Source organism: Gastrolobium bilobum, unplaced genomic scaffold (genome assembly GCF_033153095.1).
Source record: "Gastrolobium bilobum isolate Gb01-03AN ecotype WA unplaced genomic scaffold, APGP_CSIRO_Gbil_v1 utg30794, whole genome shotgun sequence".
NCBI lineage: Eukaryota > Viridiplantae > Streptophyta > Magnoliopsida > Fabales > Fabaceae > Gastrolobium > Gastrolobium bilobum.
In genome coordinates this window covers 1-25,858 of record NW_026899964.1, presented here as the reverse complement: position 1 = coordinate 25,858, position 25,858 = coordinate 1, and the positions used below count along the sequence as shown (strand labels likewise).

General features: G+C 37.2%; 2 protein-coding genes and 1 non-coding gene across 3 annotated transcripts; 2 read left to right on the top strand and 1 right to left on the bottom strand.

Annotated features, from left to right (window-relative positions):
• Positions 1–2,015: 2,015 nt before the first annotated feature.
• On the top strand, positions 2,016–2,408 carry LOC133294408 (protein FAR1-RELATED SEQUENCE 12-like). Its single transcript, XM_061493057.1, has one exon. It carries the CDS (start codon positions 2,016–2,018, stop codon positions 2,406–2,408), a length of 393 nt encoding a protein of 130 aa, XP_061349041.1.
• LOC133294407 (protein FAR1-RELATED SEQUENCE 5-like) lies at positions 2,405–4,596 on the top strand. Its single transcript, XM_061493056.1, has 3 exons — positions 2,405–2,741; positions 2,834–3,089; positions 4,194–4,596. Exons 1-3 carry the CDS (start codon positions 2,405–2,407, stop codon positions 4,594–4,596), a joined length of 996 nt encoding a protein of 331 aa, XP_061349040.1.
• Positions 4,597–23,501: 18,905 nt separating this feature from the next.
• On the bottom strand, positions 23,502–23,608 carry LOC133294409 (small nucleolar RNA R71). Its single transcript, XR_009749201.1, has one exon. It is a non-coding gene; the product is annotated as a small nucleolar RNA R71 (small nucleolar RNA).
• Positions 23,609–25,858: the final 2,250 nt, after the last annotated feature.

Sequence of the window (25,858 nt, the reverse complement as noted above, 5' to 3'; positions counted from 1 at the left end):
CTATTTTTTCTTATGTTCAGACTCAGTCATTGCTGATCTATGAATAAAGAAAAATACTTCGGATGAGGTTTAAATATCTTATTTCTTATTTATTTTGCACTTTGAATTAATTTTATAGTCGGTTCAAAGAGTCAAAACTTGTGACGATACTAGAAGAAATCAACTCACTCAAAAAAGATAATTAAGATTGAGTTAACACTAACAAAATAAATAAAGAAAAGCGTACAACCAACAAGTTAGACAATGAAAGACAACTTTCAATCTTCAATATTTCTTTTGTCTTTTTCTAAAATCGCGATTGACTTTTATAATTTTGTTTGTTATTTATTGATAAACTTAAAGTTTATCATATTTTAAAAGATTAAAATAACAATAATTAACTCTCAAATTTTGTCTAAAGTATGAAAACTAAGAGTTATTTGACTAGAATATATTAACATTGTTCCTCTTATATATAGAATCCTTACTGTTTTTGTAGGAGAATCAAGTTCAATTGGAGCAATGATTGATCTAGAAGGATTTAAAGCGATAAATGAGAAACAATGATTTAGTGAAAAATTCTTTGATTCTATCTTCTCCAAAAATTATTGTACTAAAAATGCTTAAAAGTTGTAGATTATTCTTTTATGTTTTCAACGAGACCAAAATCACATCAATCGAAAAAGTATAATTCAAATTATGCCCAAAATATAAAATATTGTGCTTGTTGCCAAGTGCCCTCAACATATTTAATGGTTTTGTCATAGTGCGCCAAAGTGTGCTCCAATTTATCAAATTACGTGTTTTAGCGCGTTGTAAACATAAGTATTATAAATCAAGTCAAATATTATAAATTAATTTTAATCAAATGAAAATATAAATGATTCTCAAAATTCATATTTTCTAAATATTTCAAATAATAATGTAATAACTTTCAAATACTTTTAAGCTCTAAAATGTAGACATATCACAAGTTTCATAATATTATTGTAAATCATTTCTCCAACATTATCAAAATTAATATAAGTATTAAAAATAATATAAACCACCTAACTTAGATTCATATTACCCCATCCCTTAAAAACATTTAAGTATCAAATGATTCACATTTTTATTTATCAAATCATCATGTAAAATGATAAATTAAATTATAGTTGTAATAGCAATAATAAATAAAATTATAAATAATTTATCATAAAAATTAAAATATAATTTGAATTGTTATAATTTAAATCGAACTTTGAAACTGTCAATTGGTGGGATGATTCGCAGTATCTAAGTTCTTGTCCATCAATTGAACCTTTTAGCATTTTTAATGGAGAAAATTTTAAGCGATTCCGGCTCATATAACTCTCTGTGGTCCACCCAATCAAAAGGTTACACATAGATTTATTAATCCACGTCAGTATTGTAGTTCGCTTTTTAATTTTTTATTTATTAATATTATTTTATTTCATTTACCTCCTCCTTTTCCTTTTTTCCCTCCCGCCTCACCTTTGCAAACGAAGTTTTTTGATTTCTTTCTCTTCTCTCTTATTGTTTTCTATTCCCTTCCAAAGCTTTCAAGGAGTTCATCAGAATCTGATCATTGTTAGCTGAATTTTTTTTTCTTATTCGCCAGAGCCTTTCCCGTTATCGATTTACCACAATATTTTGAAACAGTCCCATTACTGATTTACCAGAATATTTTGTAGAGAAGAGGAAGATGCATGCTATAAAGAGGAAAATGGTGCATTTTATATATAATGTGAGGGACTATGGTATTTCATCTGATTTGTTCAATTTTGTGAAAATAGAAGGTGCATATTCTTATTCTTCTTTCTGCGTTAATAAAAGTTGAATTTTCTAGATAACAGACATCGATTCTTTGGTGACGAATTTTGATTTAAATTAGATTTTTATTTTTGTAATATGCTTGTTTGTTTAAATAATTTTTCACCCTAAGTTTGACTTTTCTGGTCATCTTTATGATGAAAATCAGCATCTTTTTGTAGGATTTTTGTAGATGGAGGAAACAAGCACTTCAGAAAAAAGAAATGGATAATTTTATATATTCAGATTTGTCTTCATTTAGTCCTGACAGTGAATATGGTGATGAACAAAGAGAGATGCCGGTGGTTGTGAGTAAGGATCAAGATGGATATGAATCAAAAATTGGAATGTTGTTTTCAAATGAAGATGAAGCTTATAAGTTTTATAATGGATATGCTAAATTGGTTGGTTTTACTGTGAGAAAATCAAGATATCGAAGATTGTCAGATGGAACCATAAGTCAGAGAACATATGTTTGTGGAAAAGAAGGATATAGAAAATTGAAGGACCCTTCATATGTGAACAAGAAAAATAGAAGAGAAACAAGAACTAGTTGTCAAGCTATGATAAGTTTTAACATTGAGAAGAATACTTGGATGAAGCACATGCTAATATGATTGAAGATATGGACAATGTTGCATTAAAACCATGTAGTGTGTATTCATATTTTGTTGAAGTTGTTGGAGGAGCTGAAAATGTTGGATTTTTAAAATCTGATTATAATAATTTTTTACAAAGTAAAAGAAACAAGACCCTTGAAGCAGAAGATGCACAAAGTTTTATTAACCATTTTGAAAGTCTTCAAGCAAATGAATCATCCTTCTTCTATACAATGCAAGTGGATTATGAAAATCGCATGACTAATTTTTTTGGCATGATGGCATATCAAGGACAGATTATAATCACTTTGGAGATGTGGTCATTTTTTACACAACCTATAGAACAAACAAGTATAATATGGCTTGTGCACTTTTCATAGGGGTAAATCATCATAAATAAAGTGTTTTGTTTGGTTGTGCTTTCTTATTGAATGAGACAACAGAGTCATTCGTTTGGCTAATTGAATCATTTTTGGAAGCAATTAATGGGTTACAACCTAAAACAATTTTCATTGATCAGTGTCTAGCAATAGCCAATGCTATTAAAAGAGTTCTTCCTAAATCTCAACATCGACTTTGTTTATGGCATATTGGCCAAGATGCTGCTAAGCATCTTTCTTATTACTTGAGAAAACCTGACTTTAAGGTTTTATTTAATAGGTGTCTCTACAATTGTGGATCAGAGCAGGAGCTTGAAAGGTGTCTCATTTAGTCACAAAAGTTGATATTTCAAAATGCTCATGGTTGAAAAAAGATTATGAGTTATAAGCAAATTGGTCCCCGACATTTAGTAAGAATTATTTCTCAGCTGACATCTTATCAACACAAAGAAGTGAGAGTATGAATAATGTTTTTCGTACTGTCACTTGCAAGACGATGTCTCTAACTCAATTTGTAATTCGTTATGAAAAAGTTTTGGAGCGTAGATGATGGTCAGAATTGCAAAAGGACTTTGAGTGCAATCAATCCACACCTCCTAGAGTAAAAGAACTTGTAGGTATTAGAATCGTTTGAATCTTTATCCGTGACAATTGAAAAAATGAATGAAAATGGTATGGCTAAAAAAATTTATTTTATTTTATTACAGGTATAGCCAAGCAAGCCCCAACACGTGCAAATTTTGAAAATTTGCGTGTTGGACACGTTTCGACACGGACACGTTCCGACACGCTCGGACACGCGGTCAACATTTAGGGACACGCGGTCAACTCTAGAACACGTTCGGACACATTTTTTGGACACGCGGTTAATGCTCGGACACGTTTTTTTTTTAAATCTTAATTTTATTTTATTAACTAAATATAAAAAAAATAATTTATAAATTAATTTTTTTCTATTATGAAATTTGACATGAAAAAATAACAAAGTACGAAAAAAAAGTAATTATATTTATGTTATAAAATTTAAATATTTGATTGGTTATATGACTTATTATGGACTCTTATATGTATTAAATATAAATTATATTATATATATTAAAAAATTTATTTAATATCAAAATGTGTCCCAACGTGTTGAAATATGACATTTTTTAGAATTAACGTGTCGGCGTGTCGTGTCGTGTCCCGTGTCAGTGTCGGTGCATCATAGGGTATAGCTGAACAAGTTGCGCGAGTATATACTCATGTTATTTTTGAAGAATTCTATAAAGAATTGTTTGAATCTTTATCTGTGACAATTGAAAAAATCAATGAAAATAACACTTTATTTTGTTACAAGTTAGTTAAATTTGATGATGAGAATTGAGAAGCAATATTTTGTGACATTTGAAACTGCAAATTGCTCTATTGAATGTACTTACAGAAAGTTTGAATCAGTTGGCCTCTTAAGTCTTCATGCATTGAAAGTACTTAACTTTCACAATATTTTTCAAATACCGTCTCAATATATCTTGAAGAGGTGGACAAAAAATGCTAAAGATGGTTTTAGTATAAGCAACAATGGCAAACAGGTTTGCGACAATGGTAAACAAGGAATAAATTACCGTATAAATAAAATAATGAAGAAAGCCATTTATTTTGCCACCAAAGGTGCATTGACAGATGAAACAATCAAAATGGCTGAAGATCAACTAGAGCATGGGAAAAAAAGATTGGAAATGATGTTAAAAAATGATAGTGACATGATTGATAAGATTGCAGTTGACTGTAAGACTAGTGATGAAGAGATAGATGAGCATAACACATTAAATTCAAAAAAGTCTTAGATCCGCAACGTGTTCGAGCAAGGGGAGTTACAAATGCTAGACCCAAAAGTCAGTTGGAAAAGAAAAGGTGCAATAGACATCAATCACAAGCTCTTGGTAAATCTCACGGTGCTAATACATCTAAATCTTTAAGACATAATCATGTTGATATAGGTACAATGAATCAATTAATTAGGATCATACTATTTATTTATTTATATGTGATTTTAAAATTATTGTTGTTATCTTCTTTTGTGATTTAGGAAAAGCTTCAAGTACGACAACTAAAGATTCTAGCACCTCTTATACAACTCTGTTAGCTTATAATTTTCCATATATCTCTCTAGTGGCAAATGCTAATACAACTCCACCATCTTATTGTTTTCCATATGTTTCTCTAGTGGCAAGTGTTAATACAACTACACCAATTTTTTGTGTTCCATATATCTCTCAAGTGCCATATATGCAGGTATTATTAAGAATAACATCTTATGATACTATTATAGCTTCAACAAATGACTATTTATGCGCTTCATACTGATTGTGATTCTATATCATAGAAGATTAACTTATTTTAGTTCCTTTTTGCGAACTCTTTTTTAGGTTAATAGAACTTAAGAGCTCATAGAAGTCCTGTAGGCTACCATGGAGATTGACATGCAATATTTTAGTGGTATTGCAAGCTATCATGGAAGCTGTCATGCAAGTTTCTTTTTTTTTTTGAATGGTAGGAAGTCTTGCAAGCTATCATGGAAGCTGTCATGCAAGTTTTTTTTTTGAATGGTAGGAAATCATACAAGCTATCATGGAAACTGTCAAGCGAGTTTTTTTTGAATGGTAGGAGGTTTTGCAAGTTGTCTTAGAAGTTTTTTTTGAATGGAAGGAGGTTTTGCAATCTATGGAAGCTGTAACACCCCGTATATATCCGGTAATGTTATCATACTATCGTATTAAGCAGCGCTTAATTAAATATGCGAAATATCTTTTTCTTTTCAATTATGATGTCATTATCGTTACCAACTTGCTTATTAATCAATTAATAAAACATCGCCTTTATGTAATTGCAATAAAACAGCTAACTAAAATACCTTATAACATAGATAATAAAAATGTGGCTCTAGTCACGGAACTACAACAACGTAGACCGGACCATCTAACAGTTTATACAACTCCAATCTAAAGTACTACATAAAATGTCATGGACAATCCTCATGCTCACTCAAATAAGGCAACTCGCCCAACATCAGTCTCAACAACAACATAAACATAAATAGCGGAAAACATAAACAGCATCCATATCCAGTCATGGCAGCAATACAACATAATAACATCAACTAAGCTCTGGCCTCCTACCACCAGAGGCATCAGTCACCAAACTACCAGAACCTGAAATAAGCATTCCCCAAACGTGGGGTGAGATCTCTAAACAAGAAATCTCAGTAAGACAAGGGGTCCTCAAGGATATTCCACCCCAAGCTCACTTACATGTGCAATATAAGTTTAAAAGCAGTTCATCAATATCATTTCTAAAACAGTGCAATGCAGCAGATAATCATGTCATGTGTGTCAATACTATTCTACTGGCCAGAGAAATGCAGGATTTATATACGCCAAATACCCACACAGAGTGCAAGACACCACTTGCATTCACCCCGGATCACCATATCGTATGACACCACATACTCAGGCTTACCGTCAAGATGAAACAACACATGCATATTAAAAGCCATTACACATAAAGCTCAATATCATTTCAAATATTCAAAGCATGTAACACAGCATGCATATAACCACACCCCCATGGGACATGGTGGAACCACAACATAGCTAAACCGAGGACACAAAAGCTTACCTTGCAAGCTAACACCCAAAGCCAAGAGTCCACAGCTCAAAGTCCAAACACAGCAGATTCACAATCTGTTATGGACCAATACTATATCAATAATAATTTACAACAAGCATATAACTTAAAGACAACGCCTTTCCTTTACATTTTACGTCTTAAGGCTCCATACAAGCCATAAGCCCTTAATCACTTGATTCTGACTTAGTTTATTAATTACAGAAGTTCAACTTCATCAATCTAGGGTCCACAAACCCCCAATAGCCTACTGTACACACAGCACAGCTACTGTTCTACGAAATCCCAGAATATCCGGATATTCCTCGGGACCATATCCGGATATGCAATATCCGGATATTTCACTGTACATATCCGGATATACAATATCCGGATATCCAGATTTCCATATCCGGATATCCAATATACGGATATCCACATTCCATATCCGGATATCACATATCCGGATATTTCTCGGGCACATATCCGGATATTTCACGACAGAATGCAGAAACTGCATTTCGTGAAGATATCCTTCCAAGGTTTCATTTTTAACACTTTCAAACGTTAAAGCATGCATCTTTATACTGTTTAAGGGTCATACCACTGTTGGTTACTTGATTAACTCATTAAACATGCAAAGATCACACCTTTAACCCATAAAACACAAGCTCAAGGTAGGTACAACTCACCAAAGCTCAAAACAGAGGATCAATGGCTCTTGGAGCTCACCACACTGCCTCTACAGGTTCTGGAGATAAGGTGTACGAAAATGCAACACAAAAGGTTGGTCCTTTCTTCACAAAGAAGCTTCTTTAAGCTCCAAAATGCCACCACAATGGCTAAACACTCTCAACCCCCAAAGTCAGCAACCAAGGACCCTCCAAACAGAGCTAAAAACCAGAATGATGCTCCCAACACACCCACCCTAGTGTTTCCCACTCACTCAAGGTGTCTACAAGAAGAAAGTGTGAAGAAAATGGCTTCAAGCCTCAAGAAAGGAGAAGAGAAACCTATGGAAAAGTGTTTAAAGGTTCTGGTCAGCCACTCTCACGCACAAAAACTGAGGTCCTAGGGTTATGTGCCAATCATAAGGCTATATATAGTGGTTTAACCATTAAACGCACAATATTAACTTTAAATGCTACGCTTAGCATTTTAATCCCAAACTTTGGAATCTGAAACTACATATTTTTTCAAGAATTTTCATATTTTTCTTATAATTTTCTGAGCACCTTTCCGGTACGCGCTTTTCAAAGCCAGTACCGGTTTCTAGCACCAGTTCTAAATATTTGGACTTGAAACTCGTTTTACAAGTCCTACATATTATTCTAGTAATTATCTTGCACTTATTATAATTTTCCGGGATACTTTTTCGGTACGCATTTATACCGACTAGCAGAACCGGTATCTGCACTTTTCTTCTGAAAAGCGACTTTCAGCATTATTACTCACTTACTAATATTATTAAAGCCTCATAATAATTATTAGGGTCAATTATAGAATCATTTCCTATTTTCTCATAATTATCTAATTAATTCCTTAATTAACGGTGCAAGTTCTTACATTCACCCCACCTTTTTAGGATTTTGACCTCAAAATCATAAACATACCTGGTCGAAACTCGGGGTACTGCCGGAGAAGCTCATCCTCACGCTCCCAAGTACACTCCTCAAGAGTTCTTCCGGCCCATTGCACTTTGACCATCAGAATGATCTTGCTCCTCAGCTGCTTCTCGCCACGATCGAGAATCTTTAGTGGTTCAACGGGAGTCTTTAGGTTCTCTCGAACCTCCACATCATCCGGTTGCACCACGTGCGACGGATCTGCTATGTAGCTCCGAAGCTGAGACACGTGAAACACGTCGTGGATGTTAGCCAGGTTCGGAGGCAAGGCAAGCCGGTAGGCAATAGGTCCTACTCTACCAAGAATCTGGTATGGCCCAATAAACCGCGGGCTCAGCTTCCTCACTCCGAGTGCCCGTCCAACACCGGTGACAGGTGAAAGTCTCACAAACACGTGCTCACCCTCACTGAACTCCAGTGGACGACTGGCGATTTTGCGCCTACTTCAGCTTTTCCCTGATCATCTGGATCTGCAGGGTGGTATCTTGGACGAAGTCCAAGCCAAACAACTCACGATCCCCAACCTCAGACCAGCAGGTAGGTGTACGACACCTCCTATCGTAGAGCGCCTCGTAGGGTGCCATGCCCAGGCTAGCATGGAAACTGTTGTTATACGAAAACTCCACCAATGGAAGGTACCTATCCCATGCCGAGCCTTGCTCCAACGTGCAAGCCCGCAACATGTCCTCCAAGGTCTGGATAGTCCGCTCAGTCTGTCCATCAGTCTGAGGGTGATAGGCTGTACTCAGTCTCAACTGCGTACCAAAAGCTCCCTGCAGCGCCTCCCAGAACCGAGATGTGAACTTCAGGTCCCTATCACTAATGATACTCTCGGGCACCCCGTGAAGCCTCACAATCTCGCGAACATACAGTTTGGCCAACTGCTCTGTAGTGAAGCTCACCTTCACTGGAAGAAAATGAGCAGACTTTGTCAATCTGTCCACAATGACCCATATCGAGTCACAGCCAACCTGAGTCTTCGGTAAACCCACAACGAAGTCCATGGAAATGCTCTCCCATTTCCACTCTGGAATCTCAAGAGGTTGAAGTTTACCAGACGGCTTCTGGTGTTCAATCTTCACTTCTGGCAGATCAAACACTTGGACACATACACAACTATGTTCTTCTTCATTCCTGGCCAGCAGAAATTTCTCTTCAGGTCTTGGTACATCTTTGTAGCACCAGGATGAACAGTAAACTGCCCCTTATGGGCCTCCGCCATAACCTCTTCGGTCAAGGGACCTTGAGGAATCACAACACGCTTCTAAAACAACAGAAGTCCATCCTCATTCCAAGACACATCGTCTTGGTTCTTCACGTAGTCGAGGCACTCTCTCTGCACTTGCGCCTCTTGGATCTTCTCCATAAGCTCATTCCTGACTCTCAGTCTCCATCTCGAGAAGTGAACCCCCAAACAAGGTGGTCACCTTCAGATCTCGAAACTTCTCTATGAGGTCGAAGTCACCCATCGTCAAACTAGATAGACTCACGGATTTCTGACTCAAAGGATCAGCTACCACATTGGCCTTGCCAGGATGGTACTTCAACTCAAAGTCGTAGTCCTTCAGAAACTCCATCCATCTTCTCTGCCTCATGTTCAGCTCTTTCTGATCAAACAGATACTTCAAGCTCTTGTGGTCACTGAACACCGCAAACTGCATGCCAAACAAGTAGTGCCTCCAAATCTTGAAAGCAAACACAATCGCAGCCAACTCCAAATCATGAGTCGGGTAGTTCTCCTCATGAGGCTTCAACTGCCTCGAAGCAAAATCAACAGCTCTACCAGACTGCATCAACACACAGCCCAGCCCCTTTCCAGAAGCATCATAGTAAAGCTCAAACGGCTCCTCAGGATCAGGAAGGATCAACACAGGTGAAGAAGTCAATCTCTCCTTCAACTCCTGACAGCACGCCTCACACTCGTGAGTCCACACAAATGGAGTCTCCTTTCGGGTAAGGCGAGTCAAAGGGAGAACCATCATGGAGAAACCCTTAATGAACCTCCGATAGTAACCTGCCAAGCCTAAGAAGCTCCTCACCTCCGATAGTAACGATGGAGAAAGCACAGACATGGGCAACTCAAGCCCCCAAAGCAATTGGGGTAGCAACAAACGAATGCGTAGCCCCGGAGTCAAACAATGCATCAACAACAATACCACCAATAGACACAGTACCTCTAACAAGGTTTGGAGCGCGGTCCGACTGCTGCCTATCCAAGGTGTACACACGCCCAACAGAAGGTGGCACTGCAGGTGCCGAAGTAGAAGCCATCAGAACCATCTGCAAAGGAACTGCCTGAACAGCTGCAGCTCTCGCCGTCGATGACAGAAAGTCTCTCGAGAAGTGGCCCTCCTTGCCACACTGGAAACAAACCAACTGCCCCGAAGCACAACGTCTCACTTGCTCCTTTCCGCACCTCGCACATCTCGGAGTGGAAAGAGGCCTAGCAAAACTCCCCTGCTGTGAAGCAGTCCTCTTGAACTGACCAGGCGCCTGCCTAGTCGCCAACTGTTTACCCTTGCCCTTCCCAGAAAACCTCTTGTCCTTCCAGGACGTAAAAACAGGAGGGGAACCAACAGTCCCCTTGGTCTCGTCGACCTTGGCCCTCTTGGCCTTACTCGCTATGCAGACATCCTCAATGTCCTTACACTGCTGAACCGGTGTACCAAAATCCCTCGAAGCGGCTCCAGCTAAATGCTCAGCAATCACCTCACTAAGTCCCCTACGGAACTTAGCAGCCAGAAACATCGGAGTAGGAGGAACCATTCTGAAGTGTGCAAACTTCACCAGCTCATTAAACTTGGCCAAGTACTCGTCAACAGACATCGAGCCCTGAACCAATCTATCCAACTCCCCTTGTTTCCTCTCCTGCGCATCATAGGGAAAGTATCTGCCCAAGAAACACTCCTCGAAGAATGGCCATGTCAAAACACGACCCTGCATCTCATAAGCACGAGAGGTGTTCGTCCATCACTCATGGGCATCGCCCTCTAGCATGTAAGTCGAGAACATCAGCTTCTGCGGATCTGTACACTGCATGACCTGAAATATCTTGTCCAGCGACTCCAGCCATCTAGCAGCAGCAATAGGATCCAAAGACCCCTCAAACACAGGTGGCTTATGCTTCCTGAAAGCATTCAGCCGGCGATCTATCACATCACGATCCTCAGCAGGCTCTACCTGAGTCTCCCTCGTCTCAGCGACATCAGCAACACTGCCAATGTGACTCAGGCTCTTATCCTAAACACTAGGTGGAGGCGGCGGCGGCGGAGGCGGCGGCGGTGGTGGTGCCTGGCCTACAGCAGGACCAGCCCACATCTCCTCTAACATGACTCTCATCATCGTCATGTTCGCCATCTTGTTCGCCTCGAGGACATCCTCAGTGGTCTTCCGGTTCGCTTCACGAACCTCTTCTGCGGCTATCCGGTTCGCCTCGCGAACAACATCCATCATTGCCACGTTGGCCAGTCTAGTGGCCTCCCGATCGGCTAACCTAGCCGCCTGCATCTCGGCCAATGCAGTCAGGATAGGATCGAGTTGATCCTCAGAAGTCTCTCGTGTTCTCCCGGACCTTACCATGGCTCTGCACAAGTTACACAAATTATGAGTTGATCAGGCCCACACAGTGTGATTACATATGCATTATCATAATAAAATTCGACGGAGTAAACACACAAGACAGACACAACCAAACATCCTAGCTATTGCAATACATACAGGCTTTTCCCTCGAACCATTGCTCTGATACCATAAATGTAACACCCTGTATATATCCGGTAATGTTGTCATACTATCGTATTAAGCAGCGCTTAATTAAATATGCGGAATATCTTTTTCTTTTCAATTATGATGTCATTATCATTACCAACTTGCTTATTAATCAATTAATAAAACATCGTCTTTATGTAATTGCAATAAAACAGCTAACTGAAATACCTCATAACATAGATAATAAAAGTGTGGCTCTAGTCACGGAACTACAACAACGTAGACCGGACCATCTAACAGTTTATAAAACTCCAATCGAAAGTACTACATAAAGTGTCATGGACAATCCCCATGCTCACTCAAATAAGGCAACTCGCCCAACATCAGTCTCGACAACAACATAAACATAAATAGCGGAAAACATAAACAGCATCCATATCCAGTCATGGCAGCAATACAGCATAATAACATCAACTAAGCTATGGCCTCCTGCCACCTGAGGCATCAGTCACCAAACTACCGGAACCTGAAATATGCATTCCCCAAACGTGGGGTGAGATCTCTAAACAAGAAATCTCAGTAAGACAAAGGGTACTCAAGGATCTTCCACCCCAAGCTCACTTACATGTGCAATATAAGTTTAAAAGCAGTTCATCAATATCATTTCTAAGACAGTGCAATGCAGCATATAATCATGTCATGTGTGTCAATACTATTCTACTGGCCGAGAAATGCAGGATTTATATACGCCAAATACCCACACAGAGTCCAAGACGCCACTTGCATTCACCCCGGATCACCATATCGTATGACGCCACATACTCAGGCTTACCGTCAAGATGAAACAACACATGCATATTAAAAGCCATTACACATAAAGCTCAATAGCATTTCAAATATTCAAAGCATGTAACACAGCATGCATATAACCACACCCCCATGGGACATGGTGGATCCACAACATGGCTAAACCGATGACACAAAAGCTTACCTTGCAAGCTAACACCCAAAGCCAAGAGTCCACAGCTCAAAGTCCAAACACAGCAGATTCACAATCTGTTATGGACCAATACTATATCAATAATAATGCACCACAAGCATATAACTTAAAGACAACGCCTTTCCTTTACGTTTTACGTCTTAAGGCTCCATACCAAGCCATAAGCCCTTAATCACTTTATTCTGACTTAGTTCATTAATTACAGAAGTTCAACTTCATCAATCTAGGGTCCACAAACCCCCAATAGCCTACTGTACACACAGCACAGCTACTGTTCTACGAAATCCCAGAATATCCGGATATTCCTCGGGACCATATCCGGATATGCAATATCCGGATATTTCACTGTACATATCGGGATATACAATATCCGGATATCCAGATTTCCATATCCGGATATCCAATATACGGATATCCACATTCCATATCCGGATATCCCATATCCGGATATTTCTCGGGCACATATCCGGATATTTCACGACAGAATGCAGAAACTGCATTTCGTGAAGATATCCTTCCAAGGTTTCATTTTTAACACTTTCAAACGTTAAAGCATGCATCTTTATACTGTTTAAGGGTCATACCACTGTTGGTTACTTGATTAACTCATTAAACATGCAAAGATCACACCTTTAACCCATAAAACACAAGCTCAAGGTAGGTACAACTCACCAAAGCTCAAAACAGAGGATCAATGGCTCTTGGAGCTCACCACACTGCCTCTACAGGTTCTGGAGATAAGGTGTACGAAAATGCAACACAAAAGGTTGGTCCTTTCTTCACAAAGAAGCTTCTTTAAGCTCCAAAATGCCACCACAATGGCTAAACACTCTCAACCCCCAAAGTCAGCAACCAAGGACCCTCCAAACAGAGCTAAAAACCAGAATGATGCTCCCAACACACCCACCCTAGTGTTTCCCACTCACTCAAGGTGTCTACAAGAAGAAAGTGTGAAGAAAATGGCTTCAAGCCTCAAGAAAGGAGAAGAGAAACCTATGGAACAATGTTTCAAGGTTCTGGTCAGCCACTTTCACGCACAAAAACTGAGGTCCTATGGTTATGTGCCAATCATAAGGCTATATAAAGTGGTTTAACCATTAAACGCACAGTATTAACTTTAAATGCTACGCTTAGCATTTTAATCCCAAACTTTGGAATCTGAAACTACACATTTTTCCAAGAATTATCATATTTTTCTTATAATTTTCTGAGAACCTTTCTGATACGCGCTTTTCAAAGCCAGTACCGGTTTCTAGCACCAGTTCTCAATATTTGCACTTGAAACTCGTTTTACAAGTCCTACATATTATTCTAGTAATTATCATGCACGTATTATAATTTTCCGGGATACTTTTTCGGTACGCATTTATACCGACTAGCAGAACCGGTATCTGCACTTTTCTTCCGAAAAGCGACTTTCAACATTATTACTCACTTACTAATATTATTAAAGCCTCATAATAATTATTAGGGTCAATTATGGAATCATTTCCTATTTTCTCATAATTATCTAATTAATTCCTTAATTAACTGTGCGGGTTCTTACAGAAGCTGTTATGTAAGCTTTTTTGAATGATAGGAGGTCTTGCAAGCTATCATGGAAGTTTTTTTTGAATGGTATAAGGTTTTGCAAGCTATCATGGAAGTTTTCATGCAAGCTTTTTTGAATGGTAAGAGGTCTTGCATGCTATCATGGAAGTTTTTTTTTTGAATGGTAGGAGGTTTTGCAAGCTATTATAGAAGCTGCCATGCAAGCCTTTTTGATTGGTAGAAGGTCTTGCAAGCTATCATGGAAGCTGGCATGTTAAACTAAACAGAGACATGATTTATCTACATGTATATGTTGCTAAAATGTCAGTTATGCACATAATTTATACAGATAAATGATGACTGGAGATCTAGGAGATATTTGTTTATATACTTTTAGATCTGCAACAATGATATGACTATGGGGTTGTCCAATTAAAATGAGGAATATCCCTAATTTCCCATTTTCTTGGCTCCTTGGATATAAAATAGTGGCTGGAAATTAAATTTAACAAAATTCATGTTGAATGATGTCATATCTTGCATTTAAAAAGAAAATTCCAAGATTGATTACTGTTACAAGATCCATTTATTGAACAATATAACAAAAGACATATATTGGACAATGTTACATGATTTTGAATCATATTACAATGATACATTATGTTTTTGGAAGAAAAACTTCCTTTTTTACATCAATATCCAAATACTACACCTAACAAGACAAAAAAATATACAAATTCTGCTCCAATAACTAGTGGTAGGCTGACCAACATTTGCAATCCCCTTGAACTTGCATGTAAATCTTTTCTGCATTGTAGAATAATCCCTTCATTCTTATAGCTTTGTAGTTTTCCAAAGGAAAGCAAGCCTATAGGAAAAATCGAAGTATCTTTCATCTGATATAAAATATGGAGAAAATTAGAACAAGCAGAACAAATAAAGGACATTTCACTTTAAAACTCACATTAACATCCAACAAGTGCCCTGCCATTATTCTTAAAGGCTGAATTTCGAATCCTAACTGTTTTATCATGTGAAGAGCTGGCCAAAAAATGTCCTGCAAGACTAAATTGCACCAGAAAAATAAATAAATGATATAGCATTCTACAATGTACTTGCAGACTATGTAACACCGATACTGACACGGGACACGAGACACGATACGACACGACACTCCGACACGTTAATTCTAAAAAATGTTAGATTTCGACACGTTAGGACACGTTTTGATATTAAATATTATTTTTAATTTATGTAATATATATTATATTTAATACTCAATAATTTAACAAAAAACGAAGTTAAAATTATAATACCAATTAATTTTGTAAAGAAACATAAGATTTCTCAAATATTTATATTAAACTAAATAATTAAAATGATAATTGTAATCCAACGAATCTAATAGTTGGAATTAAAAACGCAACGCAATGCAACTTTTGAACTTTTTTTGAGTCTTTACAACGCGTGTTAGAGTGTCGGGGAGTGTCGAAGTGTCCAAGAGTGTCGGAAATTGTCGGATACGACACGTCAGGGTTTTTGAAGTGTCGGTGCTTCATAGCTTGCAGACAACAAAGTCCTAAAGATTCATGTACTTCTAATTATATATAAGCACAATAGAATATTGGTGAATGTGAAAATAATCATTTTTTTCTAGATTATTATATTTTTACAATGTCATATACTTTCATATTGTATCGAACAAAGATGAAAGGTGTCCATTGATAAGTGTCAAAGACACCATATTTTTAATATCAAATTTAGTTTAAATAATGATTAATATTATTAAGTATATAGTGTTAATTAATAAATCCAAAAGATATCAAGATTCCAACAAATAGATAAGATTCTGATACCTTTTTAAAAATGTTTCAGGTTTAAAGTAATTAATTACAAATACTAAGGGATAAAGGCAGTTGCAAAGGATAAAGATCAAGAAAAATAAAGAATTAATCAGAATTAATTCTTTTCAGCGAACCTGGTCCAAATTAAAAGTCCAGTTTTATTTCTTTAAAAGAAACACAATTAGGGCTTTGGAGAGAAATTCAGGGACGTAACAGAGCAAGGCTAGGAGGTGGCTAGAGATGACTTAGGAGGCAGAGAAGCTCCGCTCCGAACCTGAGGAGAGGAGAAACGACTATGCTTATCGTGGAGACCAGATTTTTATATTTCTTTTTATAAATTATAGTTTCTTTTCATCTTTTTATTCTGATTTTATGATTATGTTAGGCTAAATTTATTTAAATAGTTAGGGCGAGAAGGAACCAATGGGTTCTTAAACGCTATTTATTTGTTCTTGTAATTTATATTCATGATTTAAAGTTATGCAATTAATCTGTTTCCTCATGACTAGCTTTGTTTATGAATTGATCACGCATAGATAAACACATGAATCTTTCATGATAATATGGATGTTGGTGTATTGATTCTGATTGATTGATTGCTAGAGTTTGTATGATCTAGGGATAAGCTTACGAATTCTATAACTTTATGGTTCTTGCGTTAATGCTTGTTTTAGGAAAAAGTACTAAGGGATTAAGCTTTTGAATGAAGTAAAGGATCAAATTTTCAAGGGATTGAGATTTAATCAAATTTAGAAAGAATCGTTAATAACTTGATTTTGAATGTTAATTATAAGAGTGGGTAGAATTATTAGGAAAACATTGGGAAAGTCGAGTCCTATACGTCTTTTAGTGAAAGTTAAAAACCAATTTTCTCAAATTATTAATTCTTGAATTAATTTCTTAAATATTGAAAATCAAAAATAAGTTTAAAATTTTGTTTTAATTAAATTGAAATATTCTCGAGGAAACCTTTCACGATCGATCCAACTTTAATTGAGTAGATAAATTAGTGATTGGTCATCAGTCCTCGTGGGTTCGACAACCTTATTTTACCACTTTATTACTTGTACGACCGGTGCACTTGCCGAAGTCGCAACATCCATTCCTCAGAGAACCACACTGCATACTAAAGAATAGCAATAGTCGAAAGCTACTAAATTACAAATTTTTTTTTCCTAAACATCCCAGACAGAACATAAAAGATTGGTATTAAGCTTTGTATTCCATAGTCAAACTGCATAATCCATGTAAGATTCATGGTTCAGAATAAGACTAGAAATTAAAAATACAACAAAAGTACCTATATTGTAGAATGATCCCCTCATTCTTGTTGTAGCTTTGTAGTTTTCCAAAGAAAAGCAAGTCTAAAGGAAAAATTGATGTATTTGTTATCTGCATATTCAAATATCTCAGTTGCTATAAAAGCCAAACCAACCAACAGCTGCACAAGAATTAAGAGAAACACCAGATCTATTGAACCCAAAAGAAAAATTTGAAACTTTATTAAAATTGGGAAAGGGTTATGTGGTGGTGCACCAATTTGAGGTTCGCGAGCTGATGGGGTGTGCCGTAAGAGGTGTGACAGCAGTTCAGCGGTTGGGGCATTGCACCATGGTTGGGGTGTCTGACATGGTTGCAGCAAGCAAGATCGCTTTGGTGGGATTCAAGTTGGTTTGGATACGGGGAGGGAGAATTCAGAGAAGAGAAGAGAGAAAGGAGAAGGGATTATGAAATAAAATAATATTAATAAATAAAAATTTAAAAAAGCCAGCTACTATACTGACGTGGATTAATAAATTTATGTGTAACCTTTTGATTGGGTGGACCATAGAGAGTTATGTGAGCTGGGATCGCTTAAAATTTTCTCTGTTTAATGATTATTTCCCTGCCCACAAGCTTAGAAACAATTCCATTACAGTATGACAATTGACAATTACCATAAGCACGAAGGTTCTTAATTGCCTTGATAAGAGAGCGAACATTACTACTAATTAAGGAGACCATAAGAAACAAGAAGTTTCTCACTATGGGCAAGAAAACTTCTTCTTTACCTTTTTAATCTTTGTCACGTAACACAAATTTCATCTCTCGAATATAGCCAACTTATTTCATTTGTGACTTTGGACCTCTAAGTAGAACATATATATTATCATTTTTTCTTGTAGGATGAGAAGTATCTTCATCTCTATATTCAGGGAATCATCTCCTTACTTCTAGAAGATTTTTTCTTGCTAATTTATTCTTTAATTTCTTTTTTTTTTGTCATGAAATTTTTAGAGGTACAAATTAAAGTCAACCTTTGATTGCTCATTAAAGCGAGAAGAATCTTGCTGCTTAACTAGTTCAACACATCAATCCTCCAGTGTTACCATGAAACTATATAGATTCATCAAAGTCTCCCATACATATGCACTTGGCTTCATATTGGCATTTTTTTCAATGAATACAAAGGCTTACCCAAGACATTAAGGGTGTGCATGACAAGCATTCTGTTCCTTGACACTCTTTCTAAAAAAAAAAATAATTATCTTCTATTTTTGTGCCTTGGAACAGTTTTTAAGAAAAAAAATATGTTTGATAACATATTCTATTTTTATTCCGAGAATGAGAATTGCGTTCGATGACACTATAAATAATATAATAAAAATAATTCCTATTAAATATAAAAAAAATTCGGATCATCACTTTCCTTTTCATATGAGGTTGTGGCGGCGGCGACGGCGGTGGCGTGGTGGTTATAATGGTGGTGGTGACAATGGTGGTAGTGGTGGTGGTGGCGTAGTGGCGGAGGTAGTGGTGGCTGCAGCGGCGGCGGTAGCTACGTCGATGATGGCGGTAGTGGTGGTGGGCGGTGGCCGTAGTGGTAGTGGTGGCAATGATGATGGCATTGTAGTGGTGACGATGATGGTGGTTGGTGGTGGTTATGGCATGGTGGTGGTGGTGATGGTAATGGTTGCGACGATGGTGGTAGTGGTTGGTGACAGTGGCGGTAGTGGAAGTGGTGGCAGTGATGGTAGTGGTGGTGGTGGTGGTGACGGCAGTGGCTGCGACGTTGATGGTGGCAGTGGTGGTAGTGGTGGCGGCACTAGTGGGGGCTTGATAGCGGCGGTGTCATGGTGATGGTGACGAAAGATGTTGCGGCGACGGTAGTGGTGGTTGGTGACGTTGTTGGTGATGGTGGCGGTGGCTTCGTGGTGGCTATGATGGTGGCGGTGGCGATGGCGGTGATAGTAGTGACTACAATGATGGTGGTGGTGGCAGTGAATGTGACGGTGACGGTGGCGGTGATGGTAATGCTGGTGGTGGTGGTGATTGATTGATAGTAATGGTGGTAATGGGTGGAGGTGGTGGTGATGATGGCGGTGACATCGTGGTGGTGGTGACGATGACATTGGTGGTATGATGGCGACGACGATGGTGGCGGTGGTTGTGTCAGGATGATGGTGGTGGTGGTGGTGATGGTAGAGGTGGACAGTGATTGAGAGATAAATGTTTCTGATTTTGTGCCCGGGAACAAAAAAGCAAAAAAATTTATTCTTTTTTCTATTCTCTAGTACAAAAATTAAACTGGTTCATCCCGGGAACAAAAAAATTAAACCGATTTTACCAACCGAATTTTCCATCTATTTCAGTTCCTAGGGACAGAAATTAAAAAAAAAAAAAAATTTGATTCCGGAAAAGTTGTCATACACACCCTACGTGATGTACCCAATATTTTTTATAATGAAGGATGAAAATAAAATATCAAAATTATAAGTATTATTAAGATCAATAGAAGAAATAAACTATTACAACTTCTTTTAAAGAACTAACTATTATATTTAATAGTTTATTATTATTAAAAAAATATCATTATATATATATATATAAATAATATATATATATATATATATATATATATATATATATATATATATATATATATATAGGGTTTGATGAGTGTCAAGTCACTTGATATAAGTATTTGTCGAGACACTAAATCATAACCGTACAAAAATGCATCAATGATGATAAAGAAAGAGAGAGAGAAAGAAAATCATAACCATTCAAAGGTGAATCAATAAATATAAGAAAATAAATAAACAAAACAGCGTAGTTTAATACTGACTTGACCATCCAGTGACATAATAAACAATAAACCTATATATATATATATATATATATATATATATATATATATATATATATATATATAGTCTATAAGATTTGTAATGTGACTGTATATAGTCATTGGTTCTGTCACTTAAAAACTATGTCGTTTTGGGAAGTATAAGGAAAGTTCGCGTTCAAAATTAATTGTAGAAAATAAAAATATTATATTTATTTCCACCTTTGTATGATTATGATTCTTCATATTTAATGCTTTATATATATATATATTTTTTATGGTTATAATTTCTCATTTTTAATACTTTCACACTATAAAATGACGTAGTTTTATATAACTGCATCAATCCTTAGGTGTAGTCACTATTCATCCGTTTATCCTATATATATATATATGAGACAGGATCCTTTGACACCGGTGTCAAAAAAAAAGTTTGACACCTCATCTGAGAGCCGTTAGATTAAAAAAAATCAACGATTCTGATTTGTAAGCATGTGACACCATTGATTTTTTTTAATCTAACGGCTCTCAGATGAGGTGTCAAACTTTTCCTTTGACACCGGTGTCAAAGGATCCTGCCTCTCTATATATATATATATATATATATATATATATATATATATATATATATATATATATATATATATATATATATATATATATATATATAAGAAAAAAAAGAGGCGTTACATAAAAAAAGAAGCTAACAAGTGAAAGTAAGAGATAACCATGGTGTTAGGCTGTTAGCTTTGGAGGTAAGATACGACCATTCCATAAAATTATCCACTTGTTTTTCCACTTTTCCTACAAGACAGTCTGCTAAAATTTCCATTTTATTGCCCTTAAGCTTAACTGAACAGAAGAATCAAACTACCTTTGAATTGAATTGATGTTCGCCAAGATTACAAGATTTACATGATATATATTACAAGATTTTATCAAAAAAATTACTCAATATTTTTTAGTTTATCTTCCATCAATAATTTAAGAAAGCAAAGGATCATCTTTTTTTTTTTTCCAATATACTTGTTTTAACTTTTACAAAACAATCCTTTATTTGTAAGTTTTGAATTCTGTTTCTATTTTTTATATTTTTATATAGACCATTGATAAACCTTTAGTTTATCTTATTTTATAGACTAAACTAATATAAAATATCAAGTTAAATAAGTCAAAAACTAGGGTTTAATATAATAATCATGAACATTATCTGAATTTTTGTTTAATGGAATCATCTTTGCTATTTTTTAGGGATTTGTTGACAAAAGGAGTCAAAGATGAAGATTGGATAAATAGAGATCACAACTAGAAAAGATAAGATCAAGAGATGATAGAAGAAGATCAAAAACAATAAGATTGAAGATCTTATCAAGTTGTTAGAAGTGGGAGCTTAAGCCCCCATTCAGAAGCTTAAGCTCCCTAAAAACGCAAATAACTACTGCCTCTGGGCGCTTAAGCCCCAAACTCAGGGCTTAAGCGCGCCACAAGAAGAAAAAGTTGTCGTGAGGAGCGCGCTTAAGCGCCCTTCAGAGCGCTTCAGCGCACAACGCGAATCAGAATTCACTGTCCTAGGGCGCTTAAGCGCGCTACAACAGGCTTAAGCGCCCAGACAGATCCAACTTAGGCCCATTCGAGTTTTCTACTAGGATACAAACTCTTGGCCAATAAAAGGGCCATTGGAGACCAGAAATAAATAACTTTTACATTGAAAAACAACTCTTGGGTGCTCGGAGGCTGAAGGAACGCAGAGAAACATCAGATTCATGTTCGTGAGCGGCGGAGACGGATCAACGTCAAGTGTTCACTGGAGATATTGAAGATCCACCAATCACCTATGGAGTTTGGGGGAGCTTTCCTATTCTCTTTTGTTCTTGATTTTGCCATGTCCGGCTAGTTCTTTAAGTAGTTAGGGTTAGATGGATTTTAGTCGATTTATTATGTTTTGAACAATTCACTGTGTTAATTTTCCTTTATATCATGAATGAAGTTATCTGTTTTTAATGATTTATATAGGCTTGAATCTTATGTAATGATCATCGGTGAATGCATGACAATAGGAATGTTGGTGTGTGATCCATATCTGATAACTTTATCGTAAACGTTATGATTCTAGGGATAGACATAGGGTTTGCGTAATCTTTAAGATTCTTGAATTTAATGCTTGCATGCTTGGGGAATAACCGGGGAACTAGGGTTCTTCCAATATTGTAAAGGTTTTAGAGTAACAAGGGACTGAGCTCTAATAACATGCGAAAGAATTGATTAGATTGATACTAAGGACAATTAACACTAAGAAGAAATTCAAACGTAATAAGGAGATTAAATGAAATCGAACCCCTAGCTACGTTTTTATTTTATTAGTTAAATCACATCTTTAATTTCTTGTCTTTAATTCTTGCAAGTAATTAGCTTAATATTTAATATTTTAATTTTGCAATTCAAATCCTGTTTCCAAATACACTTTCGATTGTCCAGCTAAGTTTGCGATAGTGAATTAGTGCTTGAACCGTAATCCTCGTGGGAACGATCTCTTACTTAATCATATATTACTTGTACGATCGGTGCACTTGCCGTGAGTAGCAACAAGTTTTTGGCGCCGTTGCCGGGGATCACTATTTCAACATTAATAGTAGCTATTAATTCTTTAGATTGGACCTTATTTTCTGTTATTTAATTTTCAGTTTTTTAAATTCAGTTTTATTTTCTTATTTTATATAATCTATTTTTCTGGTTTATGCGAGGTACCGTTGACACCGATTCCTTGCAATTCGACCCGGAGATAGAGAAAACAGCAAAAAGAAACAGAAAACTTGCTAAAGAAAGAAGACAACAAGAAAAAGAAGCTTCAAGCTCAACAGAACCAAAAGAAGAAGCAATGGGAGACAACAATGTACCTCCACCACCTCCGAGAACATTAGGAGATTACATGACTCCTGCTCGAGTTCCACAGACGACGAGCATTGTTAGACCAAACGTGGATGCTAACAATTTTGAACTCAAGCCTGCGTTATTGCAACTGATTCAGAAAGATCAATTTGCCGGAGGAAGCACGGAAGACCCTTACATCCATCTAGAAAACTTCTTGCTATACTGTGATACCTTGAAGATGAATGGGGTGTCTCGGGATGCTATTTTGCTCAGATTGTTCCCCTGTTCACTTAAAGACGAAGCAAGGGGATGGTTGCAATCGTTACCTCAAGGAAGCATCACCCACTGGGACGACTTGGCAAACAAATTTTTGGACAAATTTTTCTCATCTTCGAAAATGGCAAATCTCAAGGCGGATATCACTTCTTTTGAACAAAAAGGAAGTGAATCTCTATATGAAGCATGGGAAAGATTCAAGGGATTACTTAGGAAGTGTCCCCAACAAGGCATTGAAGCTTGGGAGCAAGCAAGAACCTTCTTTCAAGGGATGACGCCGAACACAAGAACATTGGTGAATGCTGCATCAGGAGGGTCCTTAAAAACAAAAACTCCAGAGGAAGCCTTGGAATTACTAGAGTCTCTAGCCTCTCAGGAGTATGATAATGCTCCAGTACCACAGAGAAGAGCGGGGATTATGAAGCTTGATGGCTATGATGCCATCTTAGCTCAGAATGAACAGATTTTACAAATTAACAAGAAACAACAAGAACAACTAGATGCTCTCACAAAGCAATTTACCAGTTCTCAAGTCTCTTCTGTTAGTAATATTCAAATAACTTGTGGTATTTGTGCAGGTGCTCACGCTACTGAAGACTGCAAGGCACCCGAAACTGCAGATGTTAATGGAATTTGGCATGATCAGAAAGTTCCATATAACCCAGGGAGGAACCAATACGACAATAACCAGAATCAAGGGTGGAGAAATAAAAATCAACATCCAGGATTCAGTTATAGCTCGAATCATCAGCTAAATCCTCCTATGCCAGCACCACAACAACCTCCACAACAATCAGAGTGGGAGAAGGCCTTTGCACAACTATCCAAAACCACATCAGACTATGTTCAAAGTACCAATGCATTCAGGGAAGACACTTCAGCCTTTATGCAAGAAACCAGGGCCTCATTCAGGAATCAAGAAGCCTCAATCCGGAATCTATAAACTCAGATTGGTCAATTGTCAAGGCAGTTCAACGAAAGAACCCAAGGCACCTTCCCAAGTAATACAGACGTTAATCCAAACGCACACTGCAAGGCCATTACCACTAGAAGTGGCATTGTAATTGAACCTGTGATTAAGCCTTCAGTAGAGAAAAAGAAAGCTGAGGGATCTGCCATTGAAGGAGAAAAAGAGAAGGAAGTTGACAAAGAGCCTGCTGCAGAGAAAGCTGTTCCTGAAAAGAAAGAGTTCAAATGGGAGAAAAAGAAAGCTCAAGAAAGACAAGAAAAGCCATTGGAGCTCTCACCTTATGCAAAAATTCCATATCCGCAGAGGTTCAGAGAGGAAATCAAAAAGAAGCAGTATTCGAAGTTCCTTGACATCTTCAAAAAGCTACAAATCAATATTCCATTTGCTGAAGCCTTGGAGAACATGCCGAATTACGCAAAGTTCATGAAAGATCTCTTATCGAAGAAACGTAAACTGAAAGAATGTGAAACGGTGACGTTGACGGAAGAGTGTAGTGCTATAATTCAGAAAAAGTTGCCTCCAAAACTTGAAGATCCTGGAAGTTTCAGCATTCCCATAGAAATTGGCAACATTGATGTGGGAAAGGCGTTATGTGACTTGGGAGCTAGTATTAACCTTATGCCATTATCCATCTGCAAGGCTCTGGGAATTCATGAATTAAAGCCGACCAAAGTTTCACTGCAGCTAGCAGACAGATCTACCAGAAGGCCAGATGGAGTTATTGAAGATGTCTTGGTGAAGATTGATAAGTTCATATTCCCTGCAGACTTTGTCATCTTAGACATGCAAGAGGATGCTGAGATTCCCTTACTGTTGGGAAGGCCCTTTTTAGCCACTGCAAGGGCTATGATTGATGTGGAGCAAGGTAAGCTGATGTTGCGGGTTAATGATGAAACCGTAACGATTGATGTTCTTGAATCTATGAAACATCCTTCCGACGGAGGAGATTGCTTCAAGGTTGATGTGATCAATGATGCAGTGCTAGATACAGTTGATGAAATACTCCAACCACTGATGGAATTGGAGTCATTAGAAGAAGATCTACTGCACAAAACGACTGAAGCAACAGAAGGAGAACAAGAGGTTGAAAAGCTAGAAGAGAAAGTTGATGATATCATTCCAGATGCACCAAAGGTTGAATTGAAAGAACTTCCTCCCACTTTGAAATATGCATTTCTTGGAGAAAGCAAGACATACCCGGTGATCATCAACATAAATTTATCAACCGCCGAAGAAGAAAAATTATTGAAAGTGTTGAGAGAGCACAGAACAGCTATAGGATGGTCTATTACAGACTTGAAAGGAATAAACCCATCTTTTTGCACTCATAAAATATTGATGGAGAATGAGGTGAAGCCAGTCAGACAACCACAGAGGAGATTGAATCCAACTATGAAAGAAGTTGTGAGAAAAGAAGTCGTGAAGCTCTTGGATGCTGGTATGATTTATCCAATCTCTGATAGTGCATGGGTGAGTCCGGTACAAACAGTTCCAAAGAAAGGTGGGATCACAGT